Source organism: Ranitomeya variabilis, chromosome 1 (assembly GCF_051348905.1).
Source record: "Ranitomeya variabilis isolate aRanVar5 chromosome 1, aRanVar5.hap1, whole genome shotgun sequence".
Classification (NCBI taxonomy): domain Eukaryota; kingdom Metazoa; phylum Chordata; class Amphibia; order Anura; family Dendrobatidae; genus Ranitomeya; species Ranitomeya variabilis.
This window is the reverse complement of record NC_135232.1, coordinates 20,468,167-20,486,866: the sequence shown is the minus strand read 5'-3', so window position 1 is coordinate 20,486,866 and position 18,700 is coordinate 20,468,167. Positions and strand designations below refer to the sequence as shown.

General features: G+C 51.4%; 2 protein-coding genes across 3 annotated transcripts in view; one reads left to right on the top strand and one right to left on the bottom strand.

Annotated features, from left to right (window-relative positions):
• Positions 1-6,515: 6,515 nt before the first annotated feature.
• SIGMAR1 (sigma non-opioid intracellular receptor 1) lies at positions 6,516-10,423 on the bottom strand. Its single transcript, XM_077281321.1, has 4 exons — positions 10,276-10,423; positions 9,019-9,219; positions 8,101-8,193; positions 6,516-7,112 (listed from the first exon to the last, which is right to left on the bottom strand). The coding sequence occupies exons 1-4, from the start codon at positions 10,421-10,423 to the stop codon at positions 6,883-6,885; spliced, it is 672 nt and encodes a 223-aa protein (XP_077137436.1). The 3' UTR covers positions 6,516-6,882.
• Positions 10,393-18,700, top strand: part of GALT (galactose-1-phosphate uridylyltransferase) — a 127,607-nt gene continuing 119,299 nt past the window's right edge. The window contains exon 1 of one of the 2 annotated variants that reach the window (XM_077281318.1): positions 10,393-10,519. Coding sequence is in view for 1 of the 2 variants with exons in the window: in XM_077281316.1 (XP_077137431.1) it covers positions 10,689-10,708 (20 nt within the window). In the remaining variant the exon portion in view is untranslated. Of the gene's footprint in view, positions 10,520-10,673; positions 10,709-18,700 lie in introns of those variants that run through there. The other variant, XM_077281316.1, reaches the window with a different exon arrangement.

Here is an 18,700-nt window from a genome sequence, read left to right as displayed (position 1 = left end):
GTGCTAAGCTGGGCATTGATTTGTCTTTTTCTTCCGCATTTCATCCTCAGACAAATGGCCAGACCGAGCGAACTAATCAGACTTTAGAAACTTATCTGAGATGCTTTGTGTCTGCTGATCAGGATGATTGGGTGGCTTTCTTGCCATTGGCCGAGTTTGCCCTTAATAATCGGGCTAGTTCGGCTACCTTGGTTTCGCCCTTCTTTTGTAATTTTGGTTTTCATCCTCGTTTTTCTTCGGGGCAGGTTGAGCCTTCTGACTGTCCTGGTGTGGATTCTGTGGTTGACAGGTTGCAGCAGATTTGGGCTCATGTGGTGGACAATTTGGTATTGTCTCAGGAGGAGGCGCAACGTTTTGCTAACCGTCGTCGGTGTGTTGGTTCCCGGCTTCGGGTTGGGGATCTGGTCTGGTTGTCTTCCCGTCATGTTCCTATGATGGTTTCTTCCCCTAAGTTTAAGCCTCGCTTTATTGGTCCTTATAGGATTTCTGAGATTATTAATCTGGTGTCTTTTCGATTGGCCCTTCCGACTTCTTTTGCTATCCATAATGTCTTCCATAGATCTTTATTGCGGAAATATGTGGTGCCCGTTGTTCCCTCTGTTGATCCTCCGGCCCCTGTGTTGGTTGATGGGGAGTTGGAGTATGTGGTTGAGATTTTGTATTCTCGCTTTTCGAGGCGGAGGCTTCAGTACCTTGTTAAATGGAAGGGTTATGGCCAGGAGGATAATTCTTGGGTTTTTGCCTCTGATGTCCATGCTGCTGATTTGGTCCTTGCCTTTCATCTGGCTCGACCTGATCGGCCTGGGGGCTCTGGTGAGGGTTCGGTGACCCCTCTTCAAGGGGGGGTACTGTTGCGAATTCTGCTCTTGGGTTCCCTCCGGTGGTTGTTGGTAGTAATGCAGTTGTCCCTGGGTTGCAATCCTGGGCAGGTGTCCCTGCTGATTGCAGCTCTGACTGGGATATTTAGGTGTGCAGGATTCATTAGCCCTTGCCAGTTGTCCATTGTTCTTGGAGGTTTTGCATCTCTGTCTGGTTCCTCAAGCCCTGCTGCCAAATCAGCAAAGATAAGTGTCTGGTTTTGTTTCTACAGCACACATGCTGTGTGCTTTACAATTCAGTACTATTCAATGTTTTTTCTTGCCCAGCTTAGACTGTGTTTGGATATTTCAGTCAAGTTGGATTCTCAGGAGATGCAGATATACATTCCATGTCTTTGTGCAAAAAGAAAAAAAAGAGCATGAACCGCACATCCCAAAATCATACGTTGATCTAAAGCCGCTAGGCAAAAATTTAAATACTGAACATGAGGTTTTCAGTTTAACATTCTGATCAGACTGTATGAAGCCCACTGCCCCTTCACGGCAAACCTCGTAGTGGGTCCTAACGCCCTAACGGAGCGGAGCCGTGCGGCGACCACCGCCGCAGCGGCCATGCACCAGCAGGGCGGACGGCCTGTTGCCCCACAGCACCCATGCTGCGAGACTGAGTCCCCAAGACTCCAGACCGCGCCGCCCCACCAGCACAAAGCCACAGCAACAATGGCCGCCACACAGCACCAGCACCAAAATGAAGGGAGCATTTCAACTCACCTTCCTCCAGCTCTTCAGTGAGAGCCAAAATGGGCTAGACCCCTTACTTTGCAGTCTCCTGCTAATTAAGTCTGATCAGAATGTTAAACTGAAAACCTCATGGTCAGTATTTAAATTTTTGCCTAGCGGCTTTAGATCAACGTATGATTTTGGGATGTGCGGTTCATGCTCTTTTTTTTCTTTTTGCACATAGCATGTACTTGTCTCTTTTTTTGGACCAGCACTCCTCCCATTTGGCTCAGGTGATTTTAATTAGCAGGAGACTGCAAAGTAAGGGGTCTAGCCCATTTTGGCTCTCACTGAAGAGCTGGAGGAAGGTGAGTTGAAATGCTCCCTTCATTTTGGTGCTGGTGCTGTGTGGCGGCCATTGTTGCTGTGGCTTTGTGCTGGTGGGGCGGCGCGGTCTGGAGTCTTGGGGACTCAGTCTCGCAGCATGGGTGCTGTGGGGCAACAGGCCGTCCGCCCTGCTGGTGCATGGCCGCTGCGGCGGTGGTCGCCGCACGGCTCCGCCCCGTTAGGGCGTTAGGACCCACTACGAGGTTTGCCGTGAAGGGGCAGTGGGCTTCATACAGTCTGATCAGAATGTTAAACTGAAAACCTCATGGTCAGTATTTAAATTTTTGCCTAGCGGCTTTAGATCAACGTATGATTTTGGGATGTGCGGTTCATGCTCTTTTTTTTCTTTTTGCACATAGCATGTACTTGTCTCTTTTTTTGGACCAGCACTCCTCCCATTTGGCTCAGGTGATTTTAATTAGCAGGAGACTGCAAAGTAAGGGGTCTAGCCCATTTTGGCTCTCACTGAAGAGCTGGAGGAAGGTGAGTTGAAATGCTCCCTTCATTTTGGTGCTGGTGCTGTGTGGCGGCCATTGTTGCTGTGGCTTTGTGCTGGTGGGGCGGCGCGGTCTGGAGTCTTGGGGACTCAGTCTCGCAGCATGGGTGCTGTGGGGCAACAGGCCGTCCGCCCTGCTGGTGCATGGCCGCTGCGGCGGTGGTCGCCGCACGGCTCCGCCCCGTTAGGACCCACTACGAGGTTTGCCGTGAAGGGGCAGTGGGCTTCATACAGTCTGATCAGAATGTTAAACTGAAAACCTCATGGTCAGTATTTAAATTTTTGCCTAGCGGCTTTAGATCAACGTATGATTTTGGGATGTGCGGTTCATGCTCTCTTTTTTTTCTTTTTGCACATTCCATGTCTTTAGTTAGATGGTGGAATTTTTGTATTATCTGCTGTGGATATTTTTAGGGTTTTAATACTGACCGCTTAGTATTCTGTCCTAACCTTTCCTATTTAGCTAGCGTGGCCTCTTTTGCTCACAGTCAATATTTGTGGGGGGCTGCCTATCCTTTGGGGTTCTGCTCTGAGGCAAGATAGAATTCCCATTTCCATCTATAGGGGTATTAAGTCCTCCGGCTGTGTCGAGGTGTCTAGGATGTGTTAGGTACACCCCACAGCTACTTCTAGTTGCGGTGACAGTTTAGGGTTTGCGGTCAGAACAGGTTCCACCTACTCCTGAGAAAGTCTCATGCTGCTCCAAGGTCACCGGATCATAACAGGAACCACTGTTTGGGCGCATGGCAGAGCTCGGAAGGAGCGCCATTTGGAATGCAGACTTAGATGGATTGGTCTGCAGGTGTCACGTTGCATTTGCAGAGCCCCTGATGTACCCAAACAGTACAAACCCCCCACAAGTGACCCCATATTGGAAACTAGACCTCCCAAGGAACTTATCTAGATGTGTTGTGAGAACTTTGAACCCCAAGTGTTTCACTACAGTTTACAACGCAGAGCCGTGAAAATAAAAATCCTTTTTTTCCCACAAAAATTTTTAGCCCCCCAAATTTTTATTTTCCCAAGGATAACAAGAGAACTTGGACCGCAAAAAGTTGTTGTTCAATTTGTCCCGAGTACGCTGATACCCCATATGTTGGGGTAAACCCCAGTTTGGGCGCACGGGAGAGCTCAGAAGTGAAGGAGCACTGTTTTACTTTTTCAATGCAGAGTTGGCTGGAAATGAGATTGGACGCCATGTCGCGTTTGGAGAGCCCCTGATGTGCCTGAACAGTGGAAACTCCCCAATTCTACCTGAAACCCTAATCCAAACACACCCGTAACCCTAATCCCAACTGTAACCCTAACCACACCCCTAACCATGACACACCCCTAATTCTAATCCCAACCCTAATCCCAACCGTAAATGTAATCCAAACCCTAACCCTAACTTTAGCCCCAACCCTAACTTTAGCTCCAACCCTAGCCCCAACCCTAACCCTAGCCCTAATGGGAAAATGGAAATAAATACATTTTTTTAATTTTATTATTTTTCCCTAACTAAGGGGGTGATGAAGGGGGGTTTGATTTACTTTTATAGCGTTTTTTATATCGGATTTTTATGATTGGCAGCTGTCACACACTAAAAGACGCTTTTTATAGCAAAAAAGTTTTTGCGTCTCCACATTTTGAGACATATAATTTTTCCATATTTTGGTCCACAGAGTCATGTGAGGTCTTGTTTTTTTGTGGGACGAGTTGACGTTTTTATTGGTAACATTTTCAGACACGTGACAGTTTTTGATCACTTTTTATTCCGATTTTTGTGAGGCAGAATGACCAAAAACCAGCTATTCATGAATTTCTTTTGGGGGAGGCGTTTATACCGTTCCACGTTTGGTAAAATTGATAAAGCAGTTTTATTCGTCAGGTCAGTACGATTACAGCGATACCTCATTTGTGTCATTTTTTTTATGTTTTGGCGCTTTTATACGATAAAAACAATTTTATAGAAAAAATATTTTGGCATCGCTTTATTCTGAGGACTATAACTTTTTTTTATTTTTTTGGTTATGATGCTATATGGAGGCTCGTTTTTTGCGGGACAAGATGACGTTTTCAGCGTCATGGTTATTTATATCACTTTTTTTGATCGCGTGTTATTCCACTTTTTGTTCGGCGGTATGATAATAAAGCGTTTTTTGGCTCGTTTTTTTCTTACGGTGTTCACTGAAGGGGTTAACTAGTGGGACAGTTTTATAGGTTGCGTTATTACGGACGCGGCGATACTAAATATGTGTACTTTTATTGTTTTGGTTTTTTTAGATATAGAAATGTATTTATGGGAATATTTTTTTTTTCCTCTTCTTTATTTAGGATTTTTTTTTTTTTATTATTTTTTTTTACACATGTGGAAATTTTTTTTTTTACTTTGTCCTAGGGGGGGGGGGGGGGGTAGGGGGTGGACATCACAGATCGCCGATCTGACAGTTTGCACAGCACTCTGTCAGATCGGCGATCTGACATACAGCCGTGCAGGCTTACCAGCGCCTGCACGGCACCCGGAAGTACTCCCTGCAGGACCCGGATGCAGCCCCGCGGCCATTTTGGATCCAGGGACTGCAGGGAGTTGACGCTCGGTACAAGGTGAGCACATCGCCTTGTACCGATCGTCTCAGGGAAGCCCGCAGGGAGCCCCCTCCCTGCGCGATGCTTCCCTGTACTGCCGGTACACTGCGATCATGTTTGATCGCGGTGTGCCGGGGGTTAATGTGCCGGGGGCGGTCCGTGACCGCTCCTGGCACATAGTGCCGGATGTCAGCTGCGATAGGCAGCTGACACCCGGCCCCGCTCCCCCCTTGAGCGCGGCCGATCACTATGACGTACTATCCCGTCGGTGGGAATTAAGGCCCACCCCACCTTGATGGGATAGTACGTCATATGGGATTAACCCCTTCCCACTCCATGACATATATAGAAATTATGAAACCGGGGTTTATGAAGCGAGCCCTGTTACTAACCGGCCTGTGCGAGGACGGAAGGCAGCGGGCACAGCACTATTAACCCCATGTCAGGAGGGCCAGAGGTCGGCACAGTACCATTAACCCCATGTCAGGAGGGACAGCAGTGGGCACAGTACCATTTACCCCGTGTCAGGAGGGACGGCAGTGGGCACAGTACCATTAACCCCGTGTCAGGAGGGACGGCAGTGGGCACAGTACCATTAACCCCGTGTCAGGAGGGACGGCAGTGGGCACAGTACCATTAACCCCGTGTCAGGAGGGACGGCAGTGGGCACAGTACCATTAACCCCGTGTCAGGAGGGACGGCAGTGGGCACAGTACCATTAACCCCGTGTCAGGAGGGACGGCAGTGGGCACAGTACCATTAACCCCGTGTCAGGAGGGACGGCAGTGGGCACAGTACCATTAACCCCGTGTCAGGAGGGACGGCAGTGGGCACAGTACCATTAACCCCGTGTCAGGAGGGACGGCAGTGGGCACAGTACTATTAACCCAGTGTCAGGAGGGACGGCAGTGGGCACAGTACTATTAACCCCGTGTCAGGAGGGACGGCAGTGGGCACAGTACTATTAACCCCGTGTCAGGAGGGACGGCAGTGGGCACAGTACTATTAACCCCGTGTCAGGAGGGACAGCAGTGGACACAGTACTATTAACCCCGTGTCAGGAGGGACGGCAGTGGGCACAGTACTATTAACCCCGTGTCAGGAGGGACAGCAGTGGACACAGTACTATTAACCCCGTGTCAGGAGGGACGGCAGTGGGCACAGTACTATTAACCCCGTGTCAGGAGGGACAGCAGTGGACACAGTACTATTAACCCCGTGTCAGGAGGGACGGCAGTGGGCACAGTACTATTAACCCCGTGTCAGGAGGGACAGCAGTGGACACAGTACTATTAACCCCGTGTCAGGAGGGACGGCAGTGGGCACAGTACTATTAACCCCGTGTCATGACGGACGGCAGTTTTCAGTATCCCTGGAATGTCTTTGTTCACAGTTGACCACGTGGTACTACACCCCTCCTCACAGCAGAGCTGTAGTGTATACCACCCCCTGGTGGATAGTGGCTGCTACAACAGCAGCATTACCATCTCTCATAAGAAATCTTATGGCGCCGCCATACAGAAACATTACAGTTCTTCGTGGTTTTATTAAAAATATTCTTTTAGCAATAATTTATAATTTGCAATATAAAAAAAGAGGCGATGATAAAAATGTAGTGATGGGAGCGGAGAGAACGACAGTTTTCCATCTCTTTGCCCCACAGGAGTTCCGCGTACAACGAGCCTTTGGTTCAGGTAACAATAATTAAAATGGTTTGAGAATTACAGAGGATTAGAGGCAATTATCCAGAGGGCAGAACATTCACAGATGACAGGCCCCAACTCTCACTCCGAGGCCCCTGGGTAGGGCCACACCACATTGTAGACCCATGTGATCACAGATGATCTGCTGGTTAATGCCAGAGCTGCCCCCGGTCTCCAGGATGGGGCGCAGTTAGAAGACCCCCAGGTCAGACAGGTAGGTGTTGGCTTCCAGGAGTAACCCTTTGGTATAAACTCTGACGGTGTAGAAGAGGGTTAAGAAGTCCTGGGTGCTGAACAAGGTGTCTGCCAGAGCAAAGCCCAAGGTGGAGGGAATAAAGCCACGGCCGTACTCCACCATCCATGTCCCAGCACTCCACTGAACAGACGTGGCCTCCCCCACTCCATGCACAATGGTATCTCCTGCACAAAGAGAAAGCGCGGCACGTCAACGGAATCTACAGAGCGAAGTCCAATAATCCAGCATCCCAGACTACAGGGCAGCAGAGATCATAGTCTGCCCCAACCCATTATCCACATGTGACCAATCTACTCCACACAGAGCACCAGCAGCGACAGTACTGACCCCGAGATACCTTCTGTATTATATCCCAGAGCTGCGCTCACTATTCTGCTGATGCAGTCACTATGTACATACATTACTGACCCCGAGATACCTTCTGTATTATACCCCAGAGCTGCGCTCACTATTCTGCTGATGCAGTCACTATGTACATACATTACATTACTGATCCTGAGTTACCTCCTGTGTTATACCCCAGAGCTGCACTCACTATTCTGCTGGTGCAGTCACTGTGTACATACATTACATTACTGATCCTGAGTTGCATACTGTATTATACCTCAGAGCTGCACTCACTATTCTGCTGGTGCAGTCACTGTGTACATACATTACTGATCCTGAGTTACATCCTGTATTATACTCCAGAGCTGCACTCACTATTCTGCTGGTGCAGTCACTGTGTACATACATTACATTACTGATCCTGAGTTACCTCCTGTGTTATACCCCAGAGCTGCACTCACTATTCTGCTGGGGCAGTCACTGTGTACATACATTACATTACTGATCCTGAGTTACCTCCTGTATTATTCCCCAGAGCTGCACTCACTATTCTGCTGGTGCAGTCACTGTGTACGTACATTACATTACTGATCCTGAGTTACATCCTGTATTATACTCCAGAGCTGCACTCACTATTCTGCTGGTGCAGTCACTGTGTACATACATTACATTACTGATCCTGAGTTACCTCCTGTATTATACCCCAGAGCTGCACTCACTATTCTGCTGGTGCAGTCACTGTGTACATACATTACTGATCCGGAGTTACATCCTGTATTATACCCCAGAGCTGCACTCACTATTCTGCAGTCACTGTTCGCTTACCAGGGTAGAAGATCTCGCTCTTTGTGGTTCCTTCTTTCCACTGGCGGAAGGTTCCGGTCAGTATTGTATCGGAGATTTCTGCCCAGTAGCGTCCTACAATGAAAGGGCAGCCGTTAGAAACATTTCATCAGCACATCAGAAGTTTTTGGCCCAGATTCTTATTATTTGCAGTTTTTTTAAGTCATTTTTCTTTTTTTTATCTTGCGGTTTGGCCGATATTCACTGCAAGTTTTCTTGTTTATCCATTTTCAAGACTTTTTTTTTTTTTTTAAACATACATACATCGCTGCAGGATGGTAGTAGAGTGGAGTTGTGCCAAATTTTGCAACTTTAAAATTCACAATTGATGAATCTGGCGAAAACATCTGCAGTCGTTTAACTCACAAAAGCAGAAAAATAAGACAAAAAAACAAACAGGCGAGAGCGTGTAAAACAGCCCTAAAAAAGGTGCAACTAGAATAATAAATTGAGGGCAAACGCACAAAAGTGGACAAAAAAATATAAAGTGGAAAAACAAAGATACCACAAACATACTAGTGGTTCTCTGATGCTTCAGACACCACAAGGTGGTCAGAGCACCGCACATGACTGGGGGGGTCAGAGCACCGCACACGACTGGGGGGGGGGGGGGGGGGGGGTCTGTCAGAGCACCGCACACGACTAGGGGGGTCAGAGCACCGCACATCACCGGGGGGGGGGGGGGGGTTGGGTCAAAGGGCCGCACATGACTGGGCGTCCCAACTGCAGATGGCTGGCGGTCCCAACTGCCGGACCAGGAGGCTGGAATGACTACAGTGACCCACCATCGTCCGGCGAGGGCACATTCAGCAGCTGACCCTAAACCACGGCATCAAGCACCTTGTGCGCAGCAGGTACAAGAGGAAGCCGTCACCTCCCCCATAACTGCCCCAAACTCACCCGAGTGCCCGCTGGTATCCACCGCTGTACCGAAGAGGAGCACATACTCTGTGAGGGAGGCGTGCAGCAGGCACATGGACCCCATCCAGCCGCCCGCATTCACAAACACCCACTGCAGGTCCTCGTCCGCCAGGATGTGTCCCGGGTGCTTCTTCCGCAGCTCAATGATGATCTTGGAGAAGGCGTCTTCATAGTCCAGACCTGTGGGGCGAGGGAAGGTGAGACGGGGGCGAGGGAAGGTGAGACGGGGGCGAGGGAAGGTGAGACGGGGGCGAGGGAAGGTGAGACGGGGGCGAGGGAAGGTGAGACGGGGGCGAGGAGGAGGCGAGACGGTGCAAAAGCAAGTCACAATCCTGCTGCCTCAGTCACGGTCCCCCTCAACTCCTCAGTCACGGTCCCCCTCCGCCCCCTTTTCCTCCTCGGTCACGGCCCCCCTCCCCCTCCTCAGTCCCCCTCCGCCCCCTTTTCCTCCTCGGTCACGGTCCCCCTTTTCCTCCTCGGTCACGGTCCCCTCCGCCCCCTTTTCCTCCTCGGTCACGGTCCCCTCCGCCCCCTTTTCCTCCTCGGTCACGGTCCCCTCCGCCCCCTTTTCCTCCTCGGTCACGGTCCCCTCCGCCCCCTTTTCCTCCTCGGTCACGGTCCCCTCCCCCCTTTTCCTCCTCGGTCACGGTCCCCTCCGCCCCCTTTTCCTCCTCGGTCACGGTCCCCTCCGCCCCCTTTTCCTCCTCAGTCACGATCCCCTCCCCCCTTTTCCTCCTCGGTCACGGTCCCCTCCGCCCCCTTTTCCTCCTCGGTCACGGTCCCCTCCGCCCCCTTTTCCTCCTCGGTCACGGTCCCCTCCGCCCCCTTTTCCTCCTCGGTCACGGTCCCCTCCGCCCCCTTTTCCTCCTCAGCCACGGTCCCCTCCGCCCCCTTTTCCTCCTCAGCCACGGTCCCCTCCGCCCCCTTTTCCTCCTCAGTCACGGTCCCCTCCCCCCTTTTCCTCCTCGGTCACGGTCCCCTCCGCCCCCTTTTCCTCCTCAGCCACGGTCCCCTCCGCCCCCTTTTCCTCCTCAGTCACGGTCCCCTCCCCCCCCTTTTCCTCCTCAGTCACGGTCCCCTCCCCCCTTTTCCTCCTCAGTCACGGTCCCCTCCGCCCCCTTTTCCTCCTCAGTCACGGTCCCCTCCCCCCTTTTCCTCCTCAGTCACGGTCCCCTCCCCCCTTTTCCTCCTCAGTCACGGTCCCTCTCATACAGTGCCCGGTGTGGGGGCCGTTACCGGAGTGCTCCTTGGCGAGGCCTGCGATCTCCTCCCGGCTGAACACGTAGGCCTTGGAGCTGAGCCAGCCGCGAACGAGCTGCAGCAGGACGCCGAACACTGCGAAGGCCACCGCCGCCTTCACGGCCCGGGAGACACCGAACAACATGGCAGACAGCGGCTGTAGCGGGAGTCACTGAGTGACGGGTCACCGGAGCCACAGGCCAACACTGCGCACAGCTCCGACACACACAGCCAATACCGGGCGAGTATCAACTACTGCAGCCAATCAGAGGCGACACAACTGCGATCCCGCCAATCAGCGGCGAGCAGGGCATATGGTGACAGGCGGGAAACTGTCAGGCACACAGCGACACCTCTCGGTAGCAAACGGCATAACGGCCCACACCTGAGCAGAGAAATGTCTGATCAAAATGTGTGCAACAGTGTGTATGTATGTGCACCCCTATATTATATATACACCCCCTATACTATGTATGTGCACCCCTATATTATATATACACCCCCTATACTATGTATGTGCACCCCTATATTATATATACACCCCCTATACTATGTATGTGCACCCCTATATTATATATACACCCCCTATACTATGTATGTGCACCCCTATATTATATATACACCCCCTATACTATGTATGTGCACCCCTATATTATATATACACCCCCTATACTATGTATGTGCACCCCTATATTATATATACACCCCCCCTATACTATGTATGTGCACCCCTATATTATATATACACACCCCCTATACTATGTATGTGCACCCCTATATTATATATACACCCCCTATGCTATGTATGTGCACCCCTATATTATATATACACCCCCATACTATGTATGTGCACCCCTATATTATATATACACCCCCTATACTATGTATGTGCACCCCTATATTATATATACACCCCCCCTATACTATGTATGTGCACCCCTATATTATATATACACCCCCTATACTATGTATGTGCACCCCTATATTATATATACACCCCCTATACTATGTATGTGCACCCCTATATTATATATACACCCCCCTGTACTATGTATGTGCACCCCTATATTATATATACACCCCCTATACTATGTATGTGCACCCCTATGTCACGATTCACACCGTGACTGTCAAGATCCCTTAGCCGCTGCCTACAATATGTCACGGATTGGGGTGACCTTAGACCAGCAGCCGGCTGTCACATGTGCAGGGGGCCTTATCCTAGTTATCCCTCCACTGCCACAATGTGATGAAAAAAACACACACGAGGCTATTGACCTCTTGTTTACAGCAGGGGCTTATTTTAGGTATCCCACTGCTCTTCAGTATACCATGAACTGCAGGGATTTGTGTATATCCCGCTTGCAGTTCCACTTAAACCTTGCAGCTCTCTGGCGCCCCCCTTTCTCTCAGGTCAGATTAGGTACTGCACCTAGGGTGATTAGTCGCCAGAAACGCTGCCTGCTATGTACTGGCTATTGGGTGCACTGCAGCAACGCGATAACTACTCCCACTCAGGCAGGAACAATAATTATCAAGCCGCAGTCGCTACAGGGACCCCCAAAAGCCGGCACACGGTCGCTGCCACCAGCTCCAATTGAACGGGTCTGGAGCCAACCCCCAAAATAGTAGCGTAATTCCCTTCAGAGACAGGGTACGTATTTAGAGCAGGAAGGACGAACTAGTATTAAATATGATACCCCATAAATGATTTTTAGGCAGTGTTTATAAAATATTTTACAAAGATGTTACAAATGAGACAATTGCAAATATGTACAAGGTAATTATGAAAATAAAAGGATTAAAGGAAGAAACGATAACACTCACATTTCTCAGATCATTGCATGGCAGTCAGCCAGACATCCCAGCTCATTGGATGTGCTGCTCAGGGCTCACAGGAAAAGAGAAGAAGAAGACTGAGCCGGGAGATCTGGCCACAACTTTATAATCTACAGTCTGTGACCTCACAGAAAGGGCTGGCTTTTCCAGATCCTCCTACCTTTCAGTCTGAGTAACTTGGATACAAATTGGTCTAATGCTTATAACTCCGTCCCAGTACATATCAGAGTCATATCACACCCAGCATAGAGCTTGTATTAACATGAGCTTTCTAAGGAGATCAAATATGTCCTATTATTTACAGAGCAATCCCTACTTCTTCCCCCGATGGAGTTAGGCGACGGTGTTTAGAGTGATGGGTAGATGCTTCGACGGAGATAAAGAATATGTATTTATCATCCCACTATCCTAAATAGTTTGTCTAATATCTCACAATAACCGAACAAAGGACCGCATGGTTCTAGAAGTTTCTCTAACTGTTAAAGCTGAGCACTTACTACTACAGGAACTGGGGGTCGTAAATGCCTTTCGTCAATAAAACTCACTTCCCCCATCTACATTGGCAAGCAAGCTCAACTCTGAAGCAAAAGTCAAGGGGGGCCTCCTAGCCCACATCCTGGGCTGACAAGAGCACTAAACTTATGATATTTCATACCATATCGTGACACCTCCCCCTTTTGGCGTGCGCTACGGCGGCAGGACCTCTCGGTATGCCTCCATGCGCACCTCCGTGGGTTCACCCTGGCGGGACAGTCCATCTGCATTCCCATGCTCCCTGCCCGCTTTGTGTTCAATGGTGAAGTCAAATTGCTGAAGGGCAAGGCTCCAGCGTAGCAACCTGCCATTGGTTCCACACATGGTGCTTAGCCAGCGCAGAGGGTTGTGGTCGGTCACCACAGTGAAGGTGCGACCGTACAAGTAGGGCTGCAAGCGCTGCAGGGCCCAGACTATGGCCAGGCACTCCTTCTCAATGGTGGAGTAGGCCACTTCCCTCAGCAAAAGTTTCCGGCTCAGGTACAACACGGGGTGCTCTTGGTCCTCCGAGTCAACCTGGCTGAGCACAGCACCAAGGCCAAACTCACTGGCGTCAGTCTGTACCAAGAACGGTCGACTGCTGTCGACGGCTTTCAACACAGGGGCGTTGCACAGTGCTGTTTTCAACGCCTGGAAGGCCCCCTCACAGCCATCTGTCCAGTTGACGATGTGGGGTAGCTTCTTCCTGGTGAAGTCCGTCAAAGGTTTTGCCAGGCTACTATAGTGCTGCACGAAGCGCCTATAGTACCCTGCAGTGCCCAGGAAGGACATCACCTGTTTCTTGTTCCTGGGAGTGGGCCAGTTCACGATCACGCCCACTTTGTCAGGCTCCGGTTTCAGGGTGTTTCCACCTACCCGGTGCCCCAGGTAGTGAACCTCCCTCATGCCCATCTGGCACTTTCCCGGCTTGATAGTCAGTCCTGCTCGGTGAATTCGCCCGAGCACCTCCTCGAGATGCTGCAGGTGTTCATCCCAGGAGGGACTGAAGATGGCAATGTCATCTAAGTACGCCACAGCGTACTTCTCCAGTCCCTGAAGCAGGAGATTGACCATCCGCTGGAAAGTGGCAGGGGCATTCTTCATGCCGAAGGGCATGACCGTGGACTCGTACAGTCCAAAGGGTGTGATAAAGGCGGACTTCTCCTGCGCCTCGGGGCTCAGGGGAATCTGCCAGTATCCGCGACTCAGATCCATTATTGTCAGGTATTCTGCGCCAGCTAACTTCTCAAGCAGCTCCTCGATGCGCGGCATTGGGTGCGCGTCAGAGGCTGTAATGGCGTTGAGCCCCCTGTAGTCCACGCAGAACCGGGTGGTCCGGTCCTTCTTTGGCACGAGAACTACAGGTGAGGCCCACGCGCTCTTTGACCGTCGAATCACCCCCAGCTGTAACATCTCATCGATCTCCTGGCGCATAATCTGCTGCACCTGGTCAGAGATTCGATAGGGTGTTCGCCGTAGTGGGGCGTGATTCCCGGTGTCCACCTCATGGACCGCTAACTCAGTCCTTCCAGGCCGGTTGGAGAACACGACCCGGAAGGGTTCCAGGGTGGTTTGCAACTGCAACCGCTGTGGTTCATCTAGCGAGGCGCTTACCTCCACGTCCTCAATGGACCCACGGGCCTTGGCTTGGGCCAGCATGTCCAGGAGGGTGTCCTCCTCCCCGTCTTCGGGTGCGCTGCAGACCGGTAGGACGAAAGGTTCACGTTCGTGATGAGCCTTCATCATGTTGACGTGAAAGGCCTTTCGCCTACCCCGAGCGTGGTCAAGCGTGACCACATAGGTGACCGGGTTGAGCTGTTGGTGGACGACGTACGGGCCCTCCCAGGCTGCCTGAAGCTTATCCGTTGGTACAGGAACCAGCACCCACACCTTTTGACCCACGTGGTAGGTCCGCTCCCGGGCGTTCTGGTCATACCAGTGCTTCTGATCAGCCTGAGCCTGCGTCATGTTGTCATGCACCAACTGCGTCAAGGTCTGCATCTTGTCACGGAAGCGCATGACATACTCCACTATGGACACTTCAGAAGGGTTCGGCTCCTCTTCCCAGGATTCTCTTACCAACCCAAGGGGTCCCCGGACTCGCCTGCCGTACAGGAGCTCGAAGGGTGAGAACCCCGTCGAGGCCTGCGGAACCTCTCTGTAAGCGAATAGCAGGTGTGGGAGGTACCGCTCCCAGTCGCGCCCTTGTGTCTCAACCAGCATGCGTAGCATCTGTTTGAGGGTACCATTGAAGCGTTCACACAAGCCATTGGTCTGTGGGTGATACGCACTCGATACCAGGTGCTTCACCTGCATTTTCTTACAGAGAGCCTCCATTAGGTGAGACATAAATTGGGTCCCTCGATCAGTAAGCATTTCCCTGGGAAATCCTACACGTGAAAAGATGGCCAACAGGGCATCCGCCACCTTATCTGCCCTAATTGACGACAGAGCTACTGCCTCTGGGTACCGGGTAGCGTAGTCTACCACAGTAAGAATATATTGCTTTCCAGAGCTGCTGGTGACGGCCAGCGGGCCCACAATGTCCACCGCAATCCTCTGGAAAGGCTCCTCTATCACTGGCAAAGGCATCAGGGGAGCCTTAAGAGCAGGCCCCGCCTTCCCCACTCTTTGACAGGTGACACAGGAGCGGCAGTAGTTTGACACATCTGTCCCCATCTTAGGCCAATAGAAGTGTTGAGACAGCCGGGCCTTAGTTTTGCTGATACCCAAGTGTCCAGCTAGCGGGATCTCATGGGCAATCCGCAACAACTCACCCCGGAATTGCTGTGGGACGACCAGCTGTCTTTCCCTCAACCACTCCTTTTGTGATTCTCCGGGTACTGTCTCCCGGTACAACCTTCCTCCTTCCCAGAACACCTTCTCCTTATCAGTTTCAGAGAATGACGTCCCGGCGAGTTGTCTCAAACTCTCTAGGCTCGCATCTGTGTGTAGAGCGGCCTGAAACTCCTGGCTAGGGGAAGCCAAAAGCGATGTCAGGGTCCCTTCCCCACGGGAACCCTCTGGGACCTGCACTGGGTCCACCTCTGGTTCAGTCACACTGATGACTGAGGAGGGTCCGGAAGGCAGACAGGTATCTGCGTTCCGGGCACTCTGACTGCGGGTGACAGCAGCTACGTAGGCTGTCTCCCCGGGGATTTCTACAGACCCAACAGCCGACGCTGCTATGGGCTCTACCTCCCCATCCACCCCCATTACCTCAGGAGCATTGCTACTTATGGGCCAGTTACCTTCCTCAGTGGCACTGGTCAATTGCATGGCATCACCTTCCTCACGGTTCCCATGTATTTCCCCATTTCCGGTAGCACCGACACTTGCCCCTGCTAGGGGTTCCTCAGCCGTCTCACTCCGCAGAGCGACTTGGCTGAGCACTCCTGTACCTATGGACACATCAACTTTCATAGAAACAGCGTTATCAGGTACAGTTGGCACAGGTACAACATTTTCACCATCAATCCTAGGGAAAAAATGGTTAACAGATGCATCATTACAAGATAAAGCATGGTCAGGTAACACATGCGATTTCCCATCATCATCATCATCATCATCACCAGGGTTAACTTTACCCTTATTAGCAGATTGGGGAGGGGTGTCAGGGACGTAGTATGCAAACAACCTCCCCAAATCAGTCCCCAACAAAACATCAGTGGGCAAATTATCAGACAGCCCCACTTCCTTCACCCCGCTCCCGGCTCCCCAATCAATAAAAACCTGGGCCATCGGTAAGGGACAGCTGATGCCCCCAATCCCAGTGACAGTTAGGGTTTTCCCCGGAATGATTTCTTCAGGGGCCGCCAGCTCGGGTCGGATGAGGGTTCGTTCAGCCCCGGTGTCCTTGAGGCCTGTAGCAACACGACCTCCCACAGTGACGGGCTGTACGTTGTCACACACCCTCCCAGCCACACCACCCACCAAAAGAACTGCTGCATTAGGCCCTGGGGCCTGGGATGAGGAGTTCTTCTGCTTGGCTTGACATTGGTGACTGAGGTGTCCAGTCTGCCTGCAGTGGTAACACTGGCGAAGTTCGGTGGTAGGTCTGGTGCTGTTGGCCACGGGGACAGGACCTCTGGTGTGTTGGCTGGCAGGGGTACTGGCGTTGGCTGCAGGCTTACCCCCTCTCCAGCTGGTGGTGACTGGCTTCCGCACTTCCGATCTACGGTTGGCCTCATAGGCATCGGCAATCTGCGCTGCTTTCGTCACATCGTTGGGTTCTCTGTCCATCACGAACTGTCGCACTTCAGTTGGGCAAAGACGGAAGAACTGGTCTTTGATCATCAGGTCTCGCAGCTGTGTAAAGGTGGTCACTGACAGTCCTTGGGTCCACTGGTCAAAGTGGGTCCCCAGTCTATGCACCACATCACTGTAACTGTCGTGTGGGCCACGTAGGAGGGTCCGAAACTTTTTACGGTACACCTCGGGTGTAAGCTGGTACTTGGCTATCAGAGCCTGCTTGATGGCCTCATAGTCACCATCTTGTTCTTGAGGGAGTGCAGCAAACGCCTCCAGAGCTTTTCCTCTCAGTCCTGGTGTCAGGTATCGTGCCCATTGGTCCCCAGGCAGCCGGTACTGTCTGCAGGCTTTCTCAAAGGCCCGCAGGAAAGTGTCCAAGTCCCCATCCTTTTCCATAACAGGAAAGTGGTCGGGCCGGGGCTTCGGTATCTGAGCGCTGCTGGGCTCACGACTTGACTGGGACGACCCCTGCATTTGCAGTTGGGCCATCTGCAGCTGGTACTCCCGCTGCGCTTGGGCCTCTCGCTCGGCTCGGGCCTCGGCTCGCTCCTGGTATTGCTGGATCAGCTGCAGACGTCGGTCCAGGTCATCTGCGGAGCATTGTTGCAGAGCCAGCTGCAGGAGGTGGTCTGCACCCCCCTGGTTGCCAGTAGGGCCCGTATTCAGTGGTTGAACCTCTGCTGCAGCACCACGTTCGCTGGTGCTGGCATCTGCGGCCTCTGGGCTCTGTGAGTGGTCTAGAGCGGCTTCCCATTGCACCAGTTCAGCGACCATTTGAGTCTTGGTCATGCTCTGGGGGTTCAGGCCATGATACGTGCATATCCCAGCAAGAGTGTCTTTCTTCTGCTGGTTGTACCAGGCTTCTCCTTTCGTTGCCATGGTTGCCAAATAAAAGATAGGATAGAAAAACGAAGAAAAAGGGAGGGGATAATCACCAGTACACACAATTGTCTCAAGACTAATAAACACTGAGTTCGTTCTCCAAACTTATTTGCGCAGAGTTCTCGCAAGAACTTTCTGCAAGTTTTTAGTGAGAGGAATGATTGCTCAAACCAAATCACTAATGCTCTAATATCCCACCGCCTTGCCACCAATATGTCACGATTCACACCGTGACTGTCAAGATCCCTTAGCCGCTGCCTACAATATGTCACGGATTGGGGTGACCTTAGACCAGCAGCCGGCTGTCACATGTGCAGGGGGCCTTATCCTAGTTATCCCTCCACTGCCACAATGTGATGAAAAAAACACACACGAGGCTATTGACCTCTTGTTTACAGCAGGGGCTTATTTTAGGTATCCCACTGCTCTTCAGTATACCATGAACTGCAGGGATTTGTGTATATCCCGCTTGCAGTTCCACTTAAACCTTGCAGCTCTCTGGCGCCCCCCTTTCTCTCAGGTCAGATTAGGTACTGCACCTAGGGTGATTAGTCGCCAGAAACGCTGCCTGCTATGTACTGGCTATTGGGTGCACTGCAGCAACGCGATAACTACTCCCACTCAGGCAGGAACAATAATTATCAAGCCGCAGTCGCTACAGGGACCCCCAAAAGCCGGCACACGGTCGCTGCCACCAGCTCCAATTGAACGGGTCTGGAGCCAACCCCCAAAATAGTAGCGTAATTCCCTTCAGAGACAGGGTACGTATTTAGAGCAGGAAGGACGAACTAGTATTAAATATGATACCCCATAAATGATTTTTAGGCAGTGTTTATAAAATATTTTACAAAGATGTTACAAATGAGACAATTGCAAATATGTACAAGGTAATTATGAAAATAAAAGGATTAAAGGAAGAAACGATAACACTCACATT

What these genes read in the sequence shown, in the direction of transcription:
- SIGMAR1 (XM_077281321.1), bottom strand. Translation starts at nt 10,423, where the DNA reads ATGTTGTTCGGTGTCTCCCGGGCCGTGAAGGCGGCGGTGGCCTTCGCA. An exon ending in CCTCGCCAAGGAGCACTCCG is followed by an intron (nt 9,220 to 10,275) that starts GTAACGGCCCCC and finishes CTCGCCCCACAG; the next exon opens with GTCTGGACTATGAAGACGCC. An exon ending in GAGCGAGATCTTCTACCCTG is followed by an intron (nt 7,113 to 8,100) that starts GTAAGCGAACAG and finishes CTCTTTGTGCAG; the next exon opens with GAGATACCATTGTGCATGGA.